At 40.1% G+C, this 20,646-nt stretch overlaps 1 protein-coding gene and 1 long non-coding RNA gene across 6 annotated transcripts in view; one reads left to right on the top strand and one right to left on the bottom strand.

The window, feature by feature from the left end:
• The window catches only part of LOC107970612 (uncharacterized), a 62,454-nt gene that overhangs the window by 38,924 nt on the left and 2,884 nt on the right, over positions 1–20,646 (top strand). The gene's annotated exons all lie outside the window — the stretch shown is intronic.
• Positions 9,937–20,646, bottom strand: part of MYRIP (myosin VIIA and Rab interacting protein) — a 447,019-nt gene continuing 436,309 nt past the window's right edge. For 3 of the 5 annotated variants that reach the window (XM_024355418.3, XM_054680555.2, XM_063805599.1), the window contains 4 exons: positions 19,940–20,044; positions 19,767–19,827; positions 18,267–18,385; positions 9,937–12,111 (listed from right to left, as the gene is read on the bottom strand). In XM_024355418.3, the coding sequence (XP_024211186.2) occupies positions 12,079–12,111; positions 18,267–18,385; positions 19,767–19,827; positions 19,940–20,044 (318 nt within the window). In that variant the 3' untranslated portion in view covers positions 9,937–12,078. Of the gene's footprint in view, positions 12,147–18,266; positions 18,386–19,766; positions 19,828–19,939; positions 20,045–20,646 lie in introns of all 5 variants that reach the window. The other 2 variants (XM_054680553.2, XM_054680554.2) reach the window with 2 other exon arrangements.

Below are 20,646 nucleotides of genomic sequence, written 5' to 3'. Positions count from 1 at the left end.
CCCTCCAAATGTCATATGGAAACTTAATTGCCAATGCAATAATATTAATAGGGCCTTTAGAAGGTGGTTGGGTTATGAGGGCTCTGCCTCCTGAATGGGATTAGTGCCCTTATAAAAGGGTTTGAGGGAGTCTGTTTGTCCCTTCATGCCCTTCTGCCATGTGAGGACACAGGGAGAAAGTACCATCTTGGAAGCAGAGAGTGGGCCCTTACCGGATACTGACTCTGCTGATGCCTTGATCTTGGACTTCCCAGCCTCCAGAACTATGAGAAATACATTTCTATTAATTATAAATTACCCAGTCTAAGATATTCTGTCATAGTAGCAGGAAGAGACTGAGACATGCTATGTGTACATCCTCTCCTCTGCTTCTTCCAACTCCACCATTCGTTGGTGCCCTTCATTCACCAGCTGCCCTTCATTGAGGTCTGCTACTAGGGGAAAGCTGATTGTTTTCTTTGTTGTTGTTGTATTAAGTGAAATGGTGAAGGGTTTGAGTTTTCTGTCTGGATTGATATGGTACAAGACAGAGGCTGCAATAAGGAAGCAAAGACCAGAAACCATTGATCTCTAAGTATGAATTCCTAGGCTTTTTGGAAGGATTTCGGGCTTCACAGAAAATAGAATTAGGGGTTTGAACCAGTGTAGATTTGAACCTAGATTTTGAGTGCCATGAAACCTACCCATCTCGATCATCTGGGTTATGCCAGGATTATCCTGGGCTAGGAAGGAGTCAGGGACCATCATAGAGGTAACATTTGAGCTGGGCATTCTTGAAGAATTCGGTAGGATTTTCAGTATCACAGGGAGGTATTCCAAGAGACCTGAAAGTAATGTGGGAAGACACGGAATTGAAAAAGGTCCTAGCTTGAAAGGTTTGTGACCCTTAGAGGGCAAATTGGGCCCTGCCAGGAACTCTGCCAGGAACTCTGATCCAAAATTTCTGTAGGGTTACAGTGCAACTCTGACAATGCCTGGAACAGGCTTTCCAACTGCATTTAGAGTTGCCTTTTTAGAGTTAGCCAAGAAGTCCATTGGAAGAGTGGGGGCCGAGGGAAGCAGAATCCTGACTGTTTCAAGTCAAAAGGGGTGGCTTACTCCTTTGTCAGCAGACAGTCCAACAATTGATGGGCACCAAGCTGATGTCTGGCTGAGTGACATTAGCAGAAGCTGTTGTATCCAGACAGTCAGCATTTCAACAGCTCAGAGTGATGAGCTTGGACACAGGAAAGAGAATAACAAAGTCATTTAAAGACAAAGAGGAATCTCAGCCCAGCAGACCTAAAAGAACATCCCATTCATCACCAGGGTGGCTCTACAAAGACCAAATTACAAATAGGGTAAAAATGCTCATGCATAGAGTCTGTCCACAGTGCAGCATTCTTTACACGTAGCCTGTGTTTATCAGGCAAAGCATGCTTGCCCTGCCTTCCCATTTTAAAGACTGTCTTTAAAAGTCTTCCCAACTTCCCAGTGGATTTGTCCTGAAATGAATGAAATAGTAGAGAAAAATAAATCAGAAAGGACAGGCTCTAAAATTGCAAATTGCTGTCATTACTAGGAAACAGGAAAGGGCATGTTGAAGATAGAAATATAGTAGAAAACATTTACTACCACCACTGCCTACAAGTAGCCCTCTTATCTTCGATTAAGTAATTACCACAGTGCTCAGTGAATGAGGACAGCAATTACATGCTTTATCATCCTGTCACCTCACCACCTAATGCTTCATGGTTATGGCGCGTCGTGGCTCTAGGCAAGCAGTGTTCCTTGTCATGTGAGATAGCATATAGAAAAGGTGGCTTTCACAACCTTGAGGCTTTTAGCCTTTCAGTTCTGTCTTCCCCAAACGTCCCTGAACAGTACAAGGCTGAGAACTCGGCACACTTGAAGGAGCCATCTGGGAAGCACCAAAGGCATACCAAATTGCCCTAATTGTGGCAGGGTGCAGACTCTCTGGACTCATGGAAGGTCTTAATCATTAACAGATGTACAGACATTCATTGCACTTTTCCTGCACAAGTAGACTTTACAGAGATGCTTGGGTTGCTGGGCTTGTAAATTGCTGCCCCTGCCTGCCTGCCTGGCTTTGAACACTATAAACATGGAGATAGGCAGAGCTAGATAGAGGAGGAGTATGTTACCTCATTCATTTGCCTCACAATGCCACATGGCTCTTACCTGTGTTAGCAGAAAGATTTAACTTTGGCACATTTCAAAGAACCATAAAGACACTTGACTGAAAAGCCCAAACCTCAAGGCAGTCCATTGATTTATTGCTAGGCAGTAACAAGCTGTTGTCCTTTAGAACTTGAGTTAAAATAGCTGGATAGTAAGTAGACATTCTGTCTCTGGCTTGGGGAGGAGAGTAAAGAAGACACAAGATCGACAGAAAGTTTTCACAAAAGGAATGGCACAACACATCCCAGGACCTAATCCTCTTATGAGGGTCACCAATGGCTAGGAACTCTCTGGATTACCTCCCCACCTCTGTCCTTCTATCTGCCCTTTACACATTGAATCAGGTCTAAAGAATTAGCACTGCCCCTTACAGGGGTAGGGATGGGGACAAGCTGGAGGGGGAATGTGAGTCATCAGAAGCTTGCTAGGTTTTCTAACTGGTAGATGGTCTTCAAACCTTTTAAGCCACACAACCCATCAGTAAAAACTGTTTGACAATGTACCCCTGAAATATGTGTATTTATTTTTAAATTATTTACATGTACTTACTATCAGCTATCCACTTTTTAAAATATTGATACATCTTACTTTCAGATTAAAACAAATAAAAGGTCTAATATTTTCTTTTACTTGCTCCTAATTGACCATCTTCTTTTTTTTTTTTTTTTGAGATGGAGTCTTGCTTTGTTGCCCAAGCTGGAGTGCAGTGGCGTGATTTTGGCTCACTGCAACAACCTCTGCCTCCTGGGTTCAAGCAATTCTCCTGCCTCAGCCTCCCACATAGCTGGGACTACAGGCATGTACCACCATCCTTAGCTAATTTTTGTATTTTTAGGAGAGATGAGGTTTCACCATGTTGGCCAGGCTGGTCTTGAACTCCTGACCTCTTGATCTACCTGCCTCAGCCTCCCAAAGTGCTGGGATTATAGGCGTGAGCCGCTGCACCTGGCCTAATTGACCATCTTCTATACCCCATGTGTAGTCTAGACTCAACTTTGAAAACTACTGCTCTAACCTTTGGGTTCCCCAAGTTCCGGCTTTTTGTTGGCAAAGGAGGAAGGGGAGGGATCCACTCAGAGAAAAAAGGGGTCATGACTGCATACATGAACTATGTTCAGAGAAATCAATAAAAAAAATGAGCACTTCAAGCTCTCCCCTGGTTTGCCAATGATGACAGGAGAAGGCAATGGTATTCATGAACTCTGTGTTACCTCTCACTGAGCCTAGAGATGGCATTTAAAATGGCACAGCTCGACTAAGCCAAAGTTGATGCTGTGTCTCATTGGGCCTCATGGGTCATGAGAATCTGGAAATACACGGGCTTGTACCAGACTCTGGGGAGCAGGTTCCTGGACCACTCATTACTACCTGGGGTTATGTCACCCTCTCTAAAAGAGGAGTGAAGGTAAAGTAGAGGTTGGTGGAGCCTCCTAATCCTTCATCTTGGTGTCGTGATTCCCCACACATTTCAGTGTTGTGGGATCCTCACCCCCAATCCCAGGATGGGCATGAGAGAGACTGCTCCCCTGCTGTGCATGATCTTCATGCAGTTCAGTCACATGGACAGAGGTAACCACAGCCTAGAGCCAGGACCACCACAGCCGCTGGAGGTGAACCAAACTCATTTCAAGCACCTGCTCTGTGGCAGTCTCTGTGTGGGAAAAATGGAACCCAGATCCTTAAGAAGCTCTTGGGCCAGTGCAGGAGAAAGATATGCAAACACACACATGGAGTGCAGGGGATGTCTTAGTTTGGGTTTTCTCCCAAAGCAGACTGAGTCAAATTGTTCACTTGGGAGGCATTCCTAGGAAGAATACTGAGGGCGGGTGAAGTGAAAGAAGGAAGGGAGGAAAAGTCACAAAAGAGGCATCAATGAACAGGCTGTCACTGTGGGTAACTGGGCCTCCATCCCTCAGAGAACCCCTTGAGGAATTCTGTTGAACTTTCTTTCTCAAAGTGTGGCCAGCAGCATTGGCATCACCTGAGAGCTTGTTAGAAGTGCAGCATCTTAGGCTGTACCCTAGACCTACTGAATCAGAAGTTGTTTGCACATCAAAGTTTGAGAAACATTGCCTTAAATCTTTCATCTTTGCCAAACATAACAACTTTGATACAAAACATTTTTTAAAAACTATTTTAGGACTTGGTTCCACTAAACTGGATACTTCTATAACTTTTTTGAGGTTTCCAATATTTGAAGTGCATATTAAAGTTCTTTCAGCCCTTAGAAAGCTATTTAAAATGCAACTCCATTTACCTGTACTTTATCATAATTACAACTCAATTGCAGAGACAGAAGGCTCACACAGCCAACTGTTCTGTAAAATGCAAATTTTGTATGGGAAGTATTTTCCCTCAGAGAAAAATAGAGCAGCTGTCATGTAGAAGTTATTTTTAAAGAAATACACCAAATGTCTCCTGTAATTTAATGTTTTATCAAAATTTCAGTGAATAGAATACCCTTTGTGAAAGATCAATATATATAACTCAGATGTAGCTGGACTGTCTTTACTGTCTTACATTTCTTGCCAACTGATGGGAATGGGATGTGGGTGGGAAGATGAGGAAGTCAGGAATTTTAGCCAGGAATTGCCTTCCTGGAGAGGATTTCACATGGTCTACTGATGTTCTCTTTAATCTCCACTCCTGATCTGTGTCTGACCATTTAAATGTTAGCTTGTTTGCTGTTAATGTTTAGCAAACATTATTGTGCCAGGCACACTAATGGTAGTTGTCAGCATAAAATGAGCAATAGAGAGACTGACTTTCCAAAGCAGAGAGTTTATTTGGGAAGAGCAGGAGATTGCAATCCAAGATATACATGCTATGATGGATCATAAGTGCATCCAAGGTGTTTGGGGAAAGGAGAAAGCTTTTAAAGACACAAAGGAGAAACCCACATAAGCTGTTTTGAAACAAGGACCATTGGTTATAGGGGCTTGTTGCAGGAGTTGGCATTAGCTTTTTGGTGGAGACAGCTGGTGTCAGGCAAGTATCCTTGAGCAAGTGGCTTATCTGGATTACTGCTTTGTATATTAACAGACTCAAATATGTTTAGCTTTTTGATATGGCATGAAAATGAGATGCTGAAGTATATATACTTTAAAACTTATGTTAAGCAATAATGTTTCAGTATTTTACCTTACTTGGAAATGATCTAGATTTAAAATTTAACTTAGAAAAATTCGAAGGGTATGGTTACCAAAGAAATTTGGGACACTTTTGAAAGCAGACATTTTAAAATATAATTATTGTTTAAAACTACATTTATAAACTTTTATTTCAGTTACATCTATTTAATTCACTTATTCTTAACAATTATGCTTGGAACACTCATGAAAATTACATGAGACATGAGACAAAGCTGCCATCACCTCAAGTTATTTTCCTATTATCCATCTTGACAGCACATGCGTGTCAGGCAGTCATGACAATGCAAGAGCCCTAAAGTTAAGTACATGAGTATTGTTGACAACTCAGAAGACACAAATGTTCTCATTAAACTGACAATATTAAACGAGTCTTATCACAGATTTACTCAAGTCATGTAAACCTGAAAAGCATTTAGACTAGTTCCTATATTTCTAGGAATTTTAGGTATACTCATTTATCTCTAAGCCAATTTGAATAAAGCCTTTAATATTTGTAGAAAAGACCTTTACAATTTTTCATTTGCTCAATATTCAAATAGTCAAAAATCATGCCAACAAGGAAGAAAGTGGACAGAGGGGCAGAGCATATAAAGTTAGCAGGGCTTTTAGAAAAGGAATTTCAGTTGACTAAGACGTTCCCATGGGAGAAGCAAGATTTAATAGAACAGAGGGGCCTTAAAAAATGTATGCATAGCCTGAATATTAGCTTCCAGTTGACTTCTGGCCATAGTGTTCCTTAAAAAAATTCCTCCTCGGCCTGGCGCAGTGGCTTACGCCTGTAATCCCAGCACTTTGGGAGGCTGAGGTGGGCGGATCACGAGGTCAGGAGATCCAGACCATCCTGGCTAACACGGTGAAACCCTGTCTCTACTAAAAATACAAAAAATTAGCCGGGCGCAGTGGCGGGTGCCTGTAGTCCCAGCTACTTGGAAGGCTCAGGCAGGAGAATGGCATGAACCCGGGGGGCAGAGCTTGCAGTGAGCCCAGATGGCACCACTGCACTCTAGCCTGGGTGACAGAACGAGACTCCGTCTCAAAAAAAAAAAAAAAAAAAATCCTCCTCAAATGTCTTACTCGGGTTTCATCTGTGACAAACAGCAAATATTCCTGGCAGTATTGAACTTTTTTGTTTTCCTTTCTGAGTATACAGCTTAGGAGAGAAAGCCAAACAAACAGTTCAATTCCAAACCAAAGGTGTAATTCAAACTCATTCTTACAAACGTTTTTCTCCTGAGAAGCTCTGCATTTCAATTTTATGCTGCAAACGATAGGCTGTGTGTGGATGTGTGTATGAAAATCTTGGTCTACAATCCCACACAAATTTCATTCAGATTAATGGTGGAGGAGTCAGTCTAGTCAGACACATTGTCTTTCTGAGAGCCTCACAAGAGTTACTTTTATAGATAAGAATGATGTGTGGTTAGCATAGTATTTTATGCAAATGGTGGCTTCCTCATCCAGTGTAATGCATCTTTTATTCCTTAAGAACAGATACTTCAATGGTTGAAGCTGCTATATATTTACCCAGTCCTTCACAGGTTGGTTGTTGAGGATCAAGAATAATTTCCCCCTTTTTCCTGTTTATTTTAAATAGGCAATATGTTCCTATGACTCAAAACTTAGATGGTACAAAAAGGTCTTTGGTGACAAATTTCCCTTTCACCTCAAGCCACTATCAAAGAGAAATTACACTGGATACTTGTTAAAAATGGCAAGACAGATTTTATTTGAGCTATTGCAGTAGGGAAGAGAGACTTCAGCATATAACCAAAGTCAACTCTGAATATAGCAAAGGTAGCTGGGGATTTTTAGCCAATGGACTTGGTGAGGAAATCAGTGGATAGAAAATTATTAAGAGGAACTTGATTAGATATTAAGGGTGGGGGTTCTCACTAAACTGACTTGCTAAACTTGTGTTGGTAGGCCAAGGACAAGGCTTAGTTGAGAAGAGGACTCAGAGAAGCCTGAATAATTTGGTCAAGGAGGCAGTCCTTGTCACCAGCCAGCAGTGTTCCTTTCTGTGGACAACCACTAATACTGTATTTATTTTGTTTTAATAACCTCAGGTATTTTCTTTATATTAAATTATGTTAGGAAAAGTCTCATTTCAACCAGATATGATCCAATCTTACTATTTGTTTAGGGAAACTTTGGTTCTAGAAAATGCTGCCCTATTCACCAATTCCATTTAGGGCCTCATTTTCTTGGGTATAAAGTGGGATTGCTGTGAACTTCCTCAGAGATTGTAAAGATATAATTGATGTATAAGGACTCAGCAGCGCCTGGCACATGGCAGGCATCTAATGATTGAGATTGCCCTTCCTCCCTTTCCCTGTTGCCAAATGGGCTGTTTTCCCAGCTTTTCCTGGGCCTCTTGTTTGAACCACAAATTTTGGTGCCCTAGCAGTCCTTGGTGCTTGTGATGGAGATCTGTTTCCCTGCCATCTGTCTTTGTCTGACAAGCTGCATGTGAGTTAGTGCTGCTCACATGCTCTGCACCTCCATTCCATGCTGCTGCTCAGCAGCAATGTCTGCAGCCTGAGATTTCCTTAGTGAATATTCTGAACTTACTCCATACTTTGAAAAAATAGCTTTACCTGTGTCACATGACATTGCTAGTTGTGGTTCACTATGTGCTTTAAATACTAATTATCCTGGAAGTTGAATGTATGGAATATTACTTGAATTATGTGGAGAGTACAGTAGCTAGTGTTTGGCTGGGTTGTTGTTCCATGAAGGATACATTCTTTCTCAGATTCCTCTTTGCCTAGCAGTGCAGTTAGAGACAGTCCCTACTTTTGAGTGGAGGGGAAAGGTTTGGGCTTTACAGTTTTGAGGGAGCTTCCTTTAAATCCCGGCTCCCTGGCTTTCTAGCTTTTCCAAGCATTAGCTTCCCTAGGATAACCCAGGTGCAGGTGGAATCTCTTAAAGCAAGTTGGTTGCCCTCCACCTTGCTCCTAGGTCGGAGGTTCTCAAAGTGTGCTCCCTAGATCAGCAGCATCAATATCACCTGAAGTTTGTTAGAAATGTAAATGAGAAACACTGAGGTGGAGGCTGGGTGCGGTGGCTCATGCCTGTAATCCCAGCACTTTGGGAGGCCGACGCAGGCAGATTGCTTGAGGTCAGGAGTTCAAGACCAGCCTGGCCAACATGGTGAAATGTTGTCCCTACTAAAAATACAAAAACCAGCCAGATGTGGTGGTAGGCGCCTGTAATCCCAGCTACTCAGGAGGCTGAGGCAGGAGAATCGCTTGAACCTGAGAAGCAGAGGTTGCAGTGAGCTGAGATTGCACCACTGCACTCCAGCCTGGGTGACAGAGGGAGACACCATCTCAAACAAAACAAAACAAAAACCAGAAACATTGAGGTGGAGCCCAGCAATTTGTCTTTCAACAAGCTGGAATGTTTGTTGTTCCAGAGATTCCTTCAACAAGAATCTTTGGAAAGATGATTCTGATGCACTCTCATGTTGGGATACAGGCTTTACTGCATAAAGCCACCAGGCAGAGGCTCTTGGCTTCTGTTAATATTTTCATATATTCATTTATTTTAGGTTAGTGGAAGGTTCGTATTCATATTTGGGGATGACAGGGGTCAGTGTCTGGCTTGAGTGCTCTGGGCATGCCAGCCTTAGAGATGCAACAACCTCCACTGAGCCTGCAAAAGACTGAGAGAGTCACTGCTTCCTGCTCAGCTACACAATCCCCCTGGAGGTTGACAGGGGCTTCTCCATTGATGTCCAGGTTTACCTCTAGGGTCTAACTCAGGGTTCTCAGCCTCACCACTATTGACATTTCAGGTTAATCTTCGTTGTAGGGGGCTGCTATGGTTTGAATGTCTCCCAAAGTTCATGTGTTAGAAACTTAATCCCCAATGCAATAGTATTGAAAGGTGAGAACTTTAAGAGCGTTTAGGTCATGAGGGTTCTGCCCTTATGAATGGATTAACATTGTTATCATAGGAGTAGGTTCATTATTGTAAGAGTGGGTTTGTTATAAACGTGAGTTTGGCTTTCTCTTGCTCTCTCTCATGCATGCTTTCTTACCCTTCTGCCTTCTGCCATGGGATGACACAGCAAGAAGGCCCTTGCTAGATGCAGGCCCTTTGACCTTAGACTTCCCAGTTTCCAGAACTATAGGAAATAATACAGTTTTTTCTTTGTAAATCACCCACCCAGTCTGTGTTATTCTGTTATAGCAACATGAAATGGACTAAGACAGGGGCTGTCCTATGCATTGTAGGATGTTTAGCAGTATCCCTGTTTTCTGCCCACTAGATGCCAGTGGCAGCACACCCTTAGTTGTTACAATCAAAAATGTCTCCAGACATTGTCAAATATTCCCTGAGGGGCAAAAATCACACTGTACCTCCCTTTGAGAACTGCTGGTCTTACTTGGGTGACCACTTGATTGGGTGACCACTTGAGTGGAGGTAGTCACTGGGAAATTCTGTTGTCTGGACAACTTGCAATGGAGGGGAGAGCAGTATAACTGGAAGGAAGGTATTGAATCTTGGCCCCTCCAGTTACTAGCCACATGACTTCTTTCCCTATCCCCTACTCACTCCTAGTCTCCCTTAACCAAAAAATTGCACACACACAATCTTTATTTTCATAAATGACTTTTACTTATCATTTCTCTTGACAGTAATTCTTGGCAATGTGCATATAACATGAAGGGAAGCATAACTTTCAGAAGTCATCAAAGATATTATCCTGTTGTCCTCATTTTCTTAAACCATTAAAATATTTTCATTTATAAAAATTAATCTAAATATAAATATTGACACTAAAGATCAAAATCACTTGATGACAAAATAATTCTTTTGGAACTATAACATATGCTTATGGTTTTTAATAGTAAATTAAATCTTTGCACTTATTTGGCACAAGGAAACCTTTATAAAAGTTCAGATGCCACACAGCAGGCTGCTGCTGCTGCTTTTTTGTTGTTTTTTGTTTGCAAGGCTTACACAGTACACATTTTTGTCAAAGAAAACTGAATATTTTTAACACTGTAACACAACAATAGTTGCTTTTCATGCCTCTTAAAGAAAACATTCTATTTGGAAGTCAAATCTTTTTTGTTGTGTTTTTAAAATTTGTTTTTGTTTGTTTGTTTTGCTTTGAATCACACCAACAGAACAAAAAGCCAAAGATTTACTTATTTCAAAGGAGTCATTTCTGTTAGATGACACATAACACAGCATCAGCAAGGAGTACTGGAAGATTAATGTAGACCCCCATCAGGAGTGGATCATAGCACACAAGTCAGCAGAAAATCAGATCTGGAAATGCACATAGCAGCAAAATAACGTAGAGGTTGAAAACAATAGAGTTAGGCTTTTGTGATGCATTCCAATCATAATTAGCATAAAGGTGTGGCTTTGGCAAATTAATCTCTCTGGCCTTCAGTTATTAAATCTGAAATATGGGAAAACCTATTGAATAAGTTTGCCATAAGGATTCAAATAAGAAGAACATTGCCTCCTTCAGAGCAGGCACTTAACACATATTCATCATAACTATTCTCTTGCCTCCTTTCTTTTACCTTCTTCCTAAGATTCAGACTATATCAGGAACAAACATAAAAGAAGGTTGTTAATGCCCAATTAATTGAGTGAAAGTTCAGTTCCATTATCTCTTATAAACACTCTAAATAGTCATACATTTGATACGGGTTCAAAGAAACCACAGACATGGAGTTAGAGTCAATTCTTGTGTCCATTAAATGCACAGTTTGTCCTTGAATTTTTTATACCTATAAATTTAATAAGGCTATTCCCTAATCATTTTTATCTTTAAGGTCATTTTACTACTTTGCTGAATATTTATTGGGAAGTAAATTTGGAGTACAAAAATTTTCTCATGTGGTTTTTCTCTGCGATAATTCATTTACCTAAACTTTGTTTAGATGTGATCATTGCTAAACCACATCATGTTGACTCTGGACAGTGCCCTAAAGTTGAGCCAATGATGGTCTTTCTCAAGACCCTTTCCCCTTCAGATTTGGGCAACTGTCAGTAAGCCCATGGAAGAACCCTAAATTCTTAATGAGACATTGTTTCAGATAGCCCTGGGCATGGCATGAGTGAGTCAGAACTTCTCATCCTGTGGCTTGTGATTGCAAAGCGATGGGAATGACTGGTAGTGTGGTAGGCTAAGCTTTTAGCAGGAAGGAGGTGGCTGAAGGGAGACCTGCAGTCTTGATGGTTGAGCAATCCCCAAATTAGACTGTCCCTAGTGCTCAATGCAGGGACTTGCTTTTCCCTTAGGATTTGCAAGACAAAGATGCTTGTGAGAGATTAATAAGCATTAATGATGTATTAAATAATAATTCCCACCTTCCTCCCTCCAGCAGTTTTCCTTTGGACAAATTGTTGACATGGAATACTAGCTGAATCAAATGTATTTAAAAAAAGATCTTAAAGTCAACATACAGTAGCAAAGCAAACAGGGAAAATATGTATCTTAAACATGGAGCGCTGCTGTTGGAAGCCAGTGTCTTCATTTTCTGTCTTGGATTCCCCTGGGAGCCTAAGGCAGAGAGTGGGCAAGACCGCAGTGCTGAAGTCTGAGACGGCTTTCTGGATGAGGTATCAGGACAGCCCTGTGCAATGGTGCACTGTGGCCTCCCCAGGCCTTCTCCTCAGGTGGAAATACATACAGTACTCGATGGCTGTTGGGTCAAGGCACTGTCGTGTACGGCCGGAGGCAGTGGGTCACTGGCAGTGGAATTCCATGGTGTCAGTACATCACAGCTGACTCCAGAGCAGGCTCCTGAGGTGAGACATTGAACACACTCCCATCAGCCACTTGGGAAGAGTGAGAAGAAGCAATGAAAAATAATGTTTACTGCTTTTTAATATCAAAAGCTATTCATGCTTATTGACCAGTTAGATGTTTCACAACATTTAGAAACTGATGTCATTTTTAAATGCATGCTTCTTAATCCACCTGAAATTAATTTTGGTATTTGGAATAAGGTAATGATCGAATGTGCCTTCTTTCCCACTACCATCCCAATGTCCAGTATTCCAAGCACAGTGTTCTTGTTTAATAATCCATACCTTCTTTACTAGTTTCTAAATCTTTTATAAAGATAATATAACACATTCTCATATGTGGTTGTATCTATTTCTGGGCTATTTATTTCATTAATGATCAGTTTCATTTCAGCTTTTAATTTGTCTTAAAATCTGGGAGGAAAATCTTTGTAATTTTGCAAAGTGCTTTTGTCTATTCTTTCTGATTTATTATTATATGAACTTTAATTCAAGGAAAATTTCACCGAGTTTTTTATGAAAATTGGATTAAGCTACAAATTAATTTGGGAAGAAATGACTTTTCTTATTGAACTGTTGATGTGATTTATTAAAATCCACTTATGCCTAGTGTTCCATTATTGGAATGCTAAGCATGTGAGAGTTATTTATATCCTACTGCTCCAGGTCATCACCAAGGTCTGATTTTTCACTCATGCAAAAATTCAAAAAACTGCAATCTCCAGCACAAATGGGATTGATATCACAGTATTTAAGCTATCCTTGCATTCCCACAAAACCTACCTGTTATTTATTTTTTCATTCATTCTTAGAGACAGGGTCTCACTCTGTTGCTCAGGCTGGAGTGCCGTGGTGCAATCATAGCTCACTGCAACCTCAAACTTCTGGGCTCAGGGGATCCCCGCCTTAGCCTCTCCAGTAGCTGGGACTACAGGCATATGCCACTATGACTGGCTAACTTTTTATTTTTTGTAAAGACAGGCCTCACTATGTTGCCTAGGCTGGTCTTGAACTCCTGGCCTCAAGTGATCCTCCCACTTTGGTCTCCCAAAGTGCTGGAATTATAGGTGTGAGCCACCTTGCTTGGCCTACTGTAATTTATTACTGAATGCACTTCTCTTTAATTGGCTAATATTTTATTTCATATTCTTCATCTCTGAAGAAGTACAACTGGTGTAACGATTTTTGTGTGTCTGTACGTGCCTGTGTGTGATGGGCACAGAACATGTATACATGCTTACCAGCCACGGAGCAGGCTTTCATGATTGAGGTTATGATAGCTTCACAACATGAATCTTTTAGTTTTCAATATTTTGATGACCTGGAATATTTTATATGGTATGGGAATTGTTCCTTAAAAAAAAATCAGCAAAATCATTTGGCCACAGAATGTTTTTGAAAGGTTTAATAAATTTTAAGTTTCTTTTTATTTCTTAAGTTAGTTTTTGCTATTTTTCTGATTTGATTCTGATTTGACTAGTATTGATTCTAAATTTATCAGAATAGTTTTACATCACATTGTATATATAAAAAATTGACATCCTTTTATATAATCTTGTTTTCAGTTTTTTTATGTGACTTACAAAATTTTTTTTTTTTAAATAATCAACTTCTAGATGTAGATGTAGAGAGATCATTTCTATAATTTCTGGTCTTAATTAAATGTTTTTTGGGTTTATTTTTGATGTCGGGAATTTTCTTTAACAAGGAACAAAATATTTAATATTATAAATTTGACGCAGTGTAGTTTTATATGTATCCTATTTGCTTTGATATATGTAATGTTTTCATTTTGTAAGTGCCCTGTGGATTTTTCTAATTCAGTAGTTATTTTGAAGTGTGTGTGTTGCATGTGTATGTGTATGGACAGTTGTGTATATGAGTACAAGTGCTTTTTAACTTCTAAGTAGGGTTTCTGTTTTTTAACTTTTGTTCTGATTTTCTAGATTGGCCCTGTCCAACATGGTGGCCACTAGCTACATGTGGCTATTTACATTCAGATTAACTAAAATTTAAAAATCAGTTCCCTCAATGCAGTAGCCACATTTCAAGTGCTCAATAGCCACACGTGGCTAGTGGCCACTGTACTGGTCACTGCAGATATAGACCATTACCCTCATTACACAAAGTTCTATTAGACAGCACTGCCCTAGATTATGTTTGGCATTGTTATCATAGAGGGTTTGTTTACTTTTTGGAATTTATTGAGGTATTCTTTGTGATTTGGTATAAAGTCAATTTTTATAAACGGTCCATTGATGCCTGGAAAGACAGTGAATGATCTATAAAGCATAAAGTTAGATAAACATCTTAATTAAAGCTTAACAGTTACACTATTCTCTAATTTGTATTTATTTATGGTTTATTTGGGCTGTCAAAGGCTGATAAGGGAGTTTTAAAGTCACCAACCGTTGCACCATAAATTGTGTTGCTCTATTATCTGCCAAACCAAGAAAGGCTCATGACTTAACTACTTTATTTTATCAAAATTTAAACATCTTTCCTCCTTGTTTTCTCTCAATGCTTTTTATCTGGAATTCTCCTTTCTTTGAAAGTAATTATTTCTGCCCTATTTTGCTTTTATTTGTTTAGTAAATATTGTCTGTTCTTTCGTTTTTAACCTTTCTGTGTTACTTTAAGGTAATTTATTTTTATTTTATTTAAAAAACATATTGAGGTGAAAGCCACATAACATAAAATAAACCATTCTAAAGTGAACAATTTGGTGGCACTTAGTATGTTCACGAGGTTGTACAACTACCACCTTTATCTAGTTTCAATAAATTTCTGTCACTGTAAAGTAAAACCCCTTACTCATTAAGGAGTTTCTTCCTGTTCCCCCTTCCCACAACCTCTGGCAGCCGCCAATTCATGTCCTGTCTCTATGAAAGACAATTTATTTTTAACTTTCTTATTTATAACCAATTCCTTCCCTGACACTAGTGGTCTGCCCTTTTAGTGTGATAATGCATCTTTTTCCGCTCTGTGAAATAATGGTCAGAAGCAAGGGAATTAGACTTTAAAAGGTCAGGGTTAATGGCTGACCAATGAAGAGAAGGCAGTGAGTAGAGCTATTGCCATGTAATGCCTGAGAGTAACTTTTATTTCAAAAGGACGTATCCACCATTATGCCATTACGTGGTGCTTCTATCCTCATGAGACAGGGACAATGACAGGGAGGAAGAGGAAGGGAGGAATGGGTGAAGGATAAAAGGTAACAAAATAAATTTGTCCTTGTTTTAGTCTTGTCATCTCAGACATGATCTGCCCTCCGCTTAACTGGTATCACTGAGGCAGCTTAGTTAGATGATAATTTTCTATGTAAGCAGCATCAAGCATTTGCCAAAATTTTGACATGTATGTTGGTTTTGTGAAAGGAAAATAAATCGGGGGGGGTTCCCAAATTGCTAAGCTAAAGGGAAAAGTCAAGCTGAGAACTGGGTCATGCAAGCCTGCCTCTCCTTTCGGTTCCTAAATAAGATGGCTACAAGATGAAAAGCTATATGCCTCCCCCATATTTTGCCCACATGGAAATTCCTAGTGAGCTCCCAGATCTGTACCCTAAGGTGTTTCTGTTAAAATTTCACCATAGCAATGCAAATTGATAGCTTATCTTTACAGGTGCAGTCACCCCACCCCCACCCCCACCAGACACAAATGCATATCTGATTGTTCTCCTGCCCCACTTTTTCTATATTATCTGCTGTAAAAATGCAGATTCCCTGCATTATTCCTCTGCCCCATTTGTCTGTGTCACCTGATGTAAAAAAAAATGCAGATTCACTGAACCAGACAAAGGCATGAATGACTATTTTTCCCTACCCTCCTCTTACATGAAAATTGTGTACTTCTCAATAGCCTGCCCTTTCCCTTTTAAATTTGGAGCCCTCAAAATCACCTTCAGAGAAAGGCATAGACCTGTCTCCTGTGTGCACATCCTTAACTTTGGCAAATAAACCTCATAAAATGATAGGGACTTGTCTCGTTATTTTTCTCGATTGACAGTTTTTAAGCAAAAGAGCCAACAGTCCTTTCTGTATAATTTCTAGAGTTCATGCAAATTATTTACTGTCTCTTCCTTTGCTACATTTAGGAGTAGCTGCTGACTTTTTTCAGGAACACAGCATTAATGGCTAATGAAAAATTTAAGGAAGAGTGAATATGGACTGAAAACAGAATAAAAATTGTTACACCTCAACCAGACCTTAATCTTCCATTTACATATTTTCATTTCTCTTATATCAAACCTGCTTCCTCCAAGGAGCTAGAGATACAGTTGAGAGGATATACCCACATATTAAAGAGGTATATAGCAGGTAGGATGTTACTCACTTAGTTGTAGAACCCCCGTCCCTACTGCTAAACGAACCCTTAATAGCGGCTACACTGTTCTTAATAGCGGCTACACCGTTAGGATGTCCTGATCCAACATCGAGGTTGTAAACTCTATTGTCAATATGGATTCTAGAATGGGATTGCGCTGCTATCCCTAAGGTAACTTATTCCGTTGATCAAATTATTGGGTCAATGTGTATTAACTCACTAAGACTAGTGCGATCTTAGTTTAGGTTGTTTGGAGGTTGAATTATGCTCCAAGTTCACCCCTACCAAATTTTTTAATGCAGGGATAGTAGGCTAGGGCCTGTAGGCTTGTTTGAGTTTTTATTTGCATTAATGAATTAAAGCTCCATAGGGTTTTCTCGTCTTATTTGTTTATATCCGCCTCTTCATGAATAGGTCAATTTCACTGATTAAAAGTAAGAGACAGCTGAACCTTCATATGGCCATTCATACAAGTCCCTATTTAGGGAACAAGTGATTATGCTACCTTTGCATGGTCAGGATACCGCGGCTGTTGAACATATGTCACTGGTCAGGCAGTGACTCTAATGCTGGTAATGCTAGAGGTGATATTTTTGGTAAACAAGCAGGGTAAGATTTGCTGAATTCCTTTTACTTTTTGTAATCTCTCCTTAGAGCATACCTGTGTTGGGTTAACAGTGTAAATAATAGGGTGCTTATTATATCGGTTATTAATATTAGGCTGTTAACTGTCAGTGGGTTATTCTGGTCTGATGTAAGCTTATGCAATGGAGAATGTCTTCATGTTACTTACATTAACATTATTGCTTTTATTAAGTAATAGATTAGTCCAATGTGATGTTAGGAGTTCAGTAGACTGATTAGAATTTAAGATAGTTAGCTGTTGAGCTTAAACGCTTTCTTAATCGGTGGCTGCTTTTGGGCCAACTATGGTGGTAATATTTTTTACTCTCTGTAGGAAGGTTGTTTCCTAGGGTCTAAAGAGCTGTCCCTCTTTAGACTAACAGTTAAACTTACAGGGAGATTAAGTAATTCTGTGGGTAAGTTTAAAGTTGAACTAAGATTCTATCTTGGACAACCAGCTATCAACAGGCTTGGTAGGCTTGTGACCACTACTCATGCATCTTCCCACTATTTTGCCACATAGGTGAGTGTGCTCTTTCAGCTGTTCTTGAGTAGTTCATCTGGTTTCGGGGGACTTGGCTAAAGTTCTCTGTGTATAGTTATTTCTAGTTAATACATTATGCAGAAGGTATAAGGGCTTGTCTTTGCTTTTTAGTGCTTGATACAGTTCTTTCATCTTTCCCTTACGGTGCTATGTCTATTGTGCCAGGGTAAAAATTTCTATCGCCTATACTTTTGTCTAAGGTAAATGGTTTAAGATAGTTGATAATATTTTTAGCAAGGTTTGGGGCCAGAGTTGGCTCAAAGTGATTAGATCATGATGAAATCTTCCGGGTGTAAGCCGGATGCTTTGGGTTAAGCTACATTTTGGTATGTCCAAGTGCAATTTCCAGTACACTTACCATGTTACGACTTATTTCCTCTATACTTGCGTAGAAAGTTATTAGTAATAGTGATTTCTAGAGTAACAGTTGAGGAGGGTGACCGGCAGTGTGTGTGTGCTTCATGGCCTTATTCAACCAAGCACTCTGCTCTTGGTTTACTGCTAAATCCACCCCCCAGTCAAATCCAACAGACCATAAGACCATGGAGGAAGAATACTTTTTGGGGGTTCTGATGCGGGAGCTACAGAAGGAAAGGCTGCAGAGTGGAGGTACCATCAACAGTGAAAGCGTTGAACATTAAGACAGAGATGACATTTACCATCAAATCCTTGGTGGTGCCTTTCCTTTCCTTAGTCCTGTTTGTTGAGGAGCCTTGGAGAATGAAGTTGTGGTTAAATGTTTTAATGGTAGTCACTGAAGATGTCTCCATTTTTTCAGCTAAAAGGAAATAAATGGGAAAAAATGTTACCCAGAAGATGGACTGATTGTTAAGGAAAAAACAAGGTGGCCAGATTACTCAGACTTTTGTTCTAGACTTGGAATCTCATTCCTGTACTGTGTTTGATTGACTATGGGATCTTTTTGTTTTGTGTTTATTTTTATGATGGACAAATAAGTCAGGGCATCATTGATAGCTTTCTGTGGAACGATAGCTCAGAGATAACCCAGTACAGTTCATAAATACTTATGTGCAGTCCTGAAATAGAAAAGGTTCTAAAACTTGCAAATTTTTACAACTTTGGAGCCAAAAGAATCTGATTATAAAACCTGACCTGAACTGACATGAGGCCATTTAATGTCCTTGTCCATCTCATGGAGTGCAAATGTTTTTGTGCTCTGCTGTAAGGATATTCATGTGTTTGTTTGATTTTCAGATGCTGCCTAGATGCCATGGGGGGTGTAAAGAAATATACAGCACATGTACTATATTACCTTTCTAATGCCCAAGAAATTATGAAGCACATAGGGACCCTAGGGTTTCAAATAAAGGACTGTGAATCTGTGATAAATTTTAACTGCATACAGTTTTGTAGATTATAAACATTCAATAAATGTTTGTTTGTTAAATGATCAATAGCAGAACCAAGGCCCAAATGCACATTTTTGGACTTTCTACTCCTCTAATTTGTAAATCCAAATTTCTAGTTTGGTATCACCCTTTTGTGGCTTCTGAACCTGGGGCATTTGTTGAAAATGTCCATTAGATAAAGGCGACATGACTGGCATTGCCAGATCCTTTCTAGATTGGACACTGTGGCAGATACTTTTGGTGTTCTGTTCACTTCTCTTTGACAGTCACCATTCCAGCATATTCCAACAGATCCTACAGCAAGTACCACCACTCTGTCTTGGCTCATGTATGGGGCAGGCCAGAAGTACCAGGGAGTTAATGCCTCTAGAAGTAACTCTCAGCCAGAGATGGATGGGAGTTTTAGAACAAATATCCCATCTCCCTGCCCTTTGGGCAGAAAACTCTGAGGTGCAGCCAACATTGTCTCCCAGAGGTCACCAGGAGGACTTAGCCTTATTTGCCCAAAGAAATAACTCCTAATTCAAGTACCCTGTATTGATTGACTTAATTTCTTTCTCTGAATCATTTATCTTCTTGTCTAGCAGTGCACCTTCCAAACAAGCTACTTTCACTCCTATCCTTGTCCCAGGGTTTGCTTCTGGGGGGACCCAAATCAAGATAGACAAGAGCAATTCTGTGTGAGAACGCTCCATTAGATCTAATTCTCAAACTCAGGTCTCTGTATTACCCAAAGTAAATGATTCAGGCTTAATTTTTTGGTAGCTTTGTGGTTTTAATTTAGCATACCTTTCACCGGTGGAGCAGGCAGTTTCCTCCTTTGCTGCCTTGATGTATCTATGGTTTGTACCTACAAACAGAACACAATGAGCGATATACCTTTGCAGAGCCAAAGATATTTTATCTTCTAAATTTTCCAAGCCATGTAACATTCCAACAGAGGGAGAAAGGGACAAACACACCTGGGTCCTTTGCTTCTGATCCCGTCTTCTTGTGAAGCGCACACATGGTGCTATGTTTAATCCTGCAATGGTCAGGGCTGAAATCCGGCTCTCAATATCCGAAATCTTAAAGCAACAGAAAGACAAGATTGGCAGGGAGAAAATACGGAAGGGGAAAATATTTCTTAAAAGTGTTAAGAATTTATAAAGACAAATCTGCTTTGATGTATGCTCATTCATTCATTCAACTTCTACCAAACACTTCTCTATCTAGTGTGTAGCAAGAAAATGAAACACAGACCTTTCTTTATAAGTTTAAATTTCTAGTTTGTTAGCTCTAGAGCATGTCAACAGTCCTGTCAGAGTATGCCTGGGGATAAATGAAAGCCTGGGGACACGATGGGGACCCTGGCCCAGGGCCACCTGGCTCAGCATGGGGGCGAGGAGTGGTCAGGGAAGTCATAGGATTTTATGTCCTGTTATAGTCATTTATATGTCCTGCTTTCTTCTTCCATAACTTCATGAATCCAAAACCACAGCACCAGGTTTTAGAAGGGAGGCCTAGCGGTCCCCGGTTCAAGTCCATCTCCTCCATTAAGAAGCCAACCAGCCTTGAGAAACTCTCTCCCCTCTCTGGGCATCATTTTCCTAATTTGTAACATGGGAAGGTCAAGAGAGAGCTCAGATTTTCTTTCAGCAGAGTCTGAATGCAGAAATGGAAAGTAAGA

This window comes from Pan troglodytes, chromosome 2 (assembly GCF_028858775.2).
Source record: "Pan troglodytes isolate AG18354 chromosome 2, NHGRI_mPanTro3-v2.0_pri, whole genome shotgun sequence".
In the NCBI taxonomy this organism is placed as follows: Eukaryota; Metazoa; Chordata; class Mammalia; order Primates; family Hominidae; genus Pan; species Pan troglodytes.
Note: the sequence above shows the minus strand (reverse complement) of the source record. Positions and strands in the feature narration are given on the sequence as shown.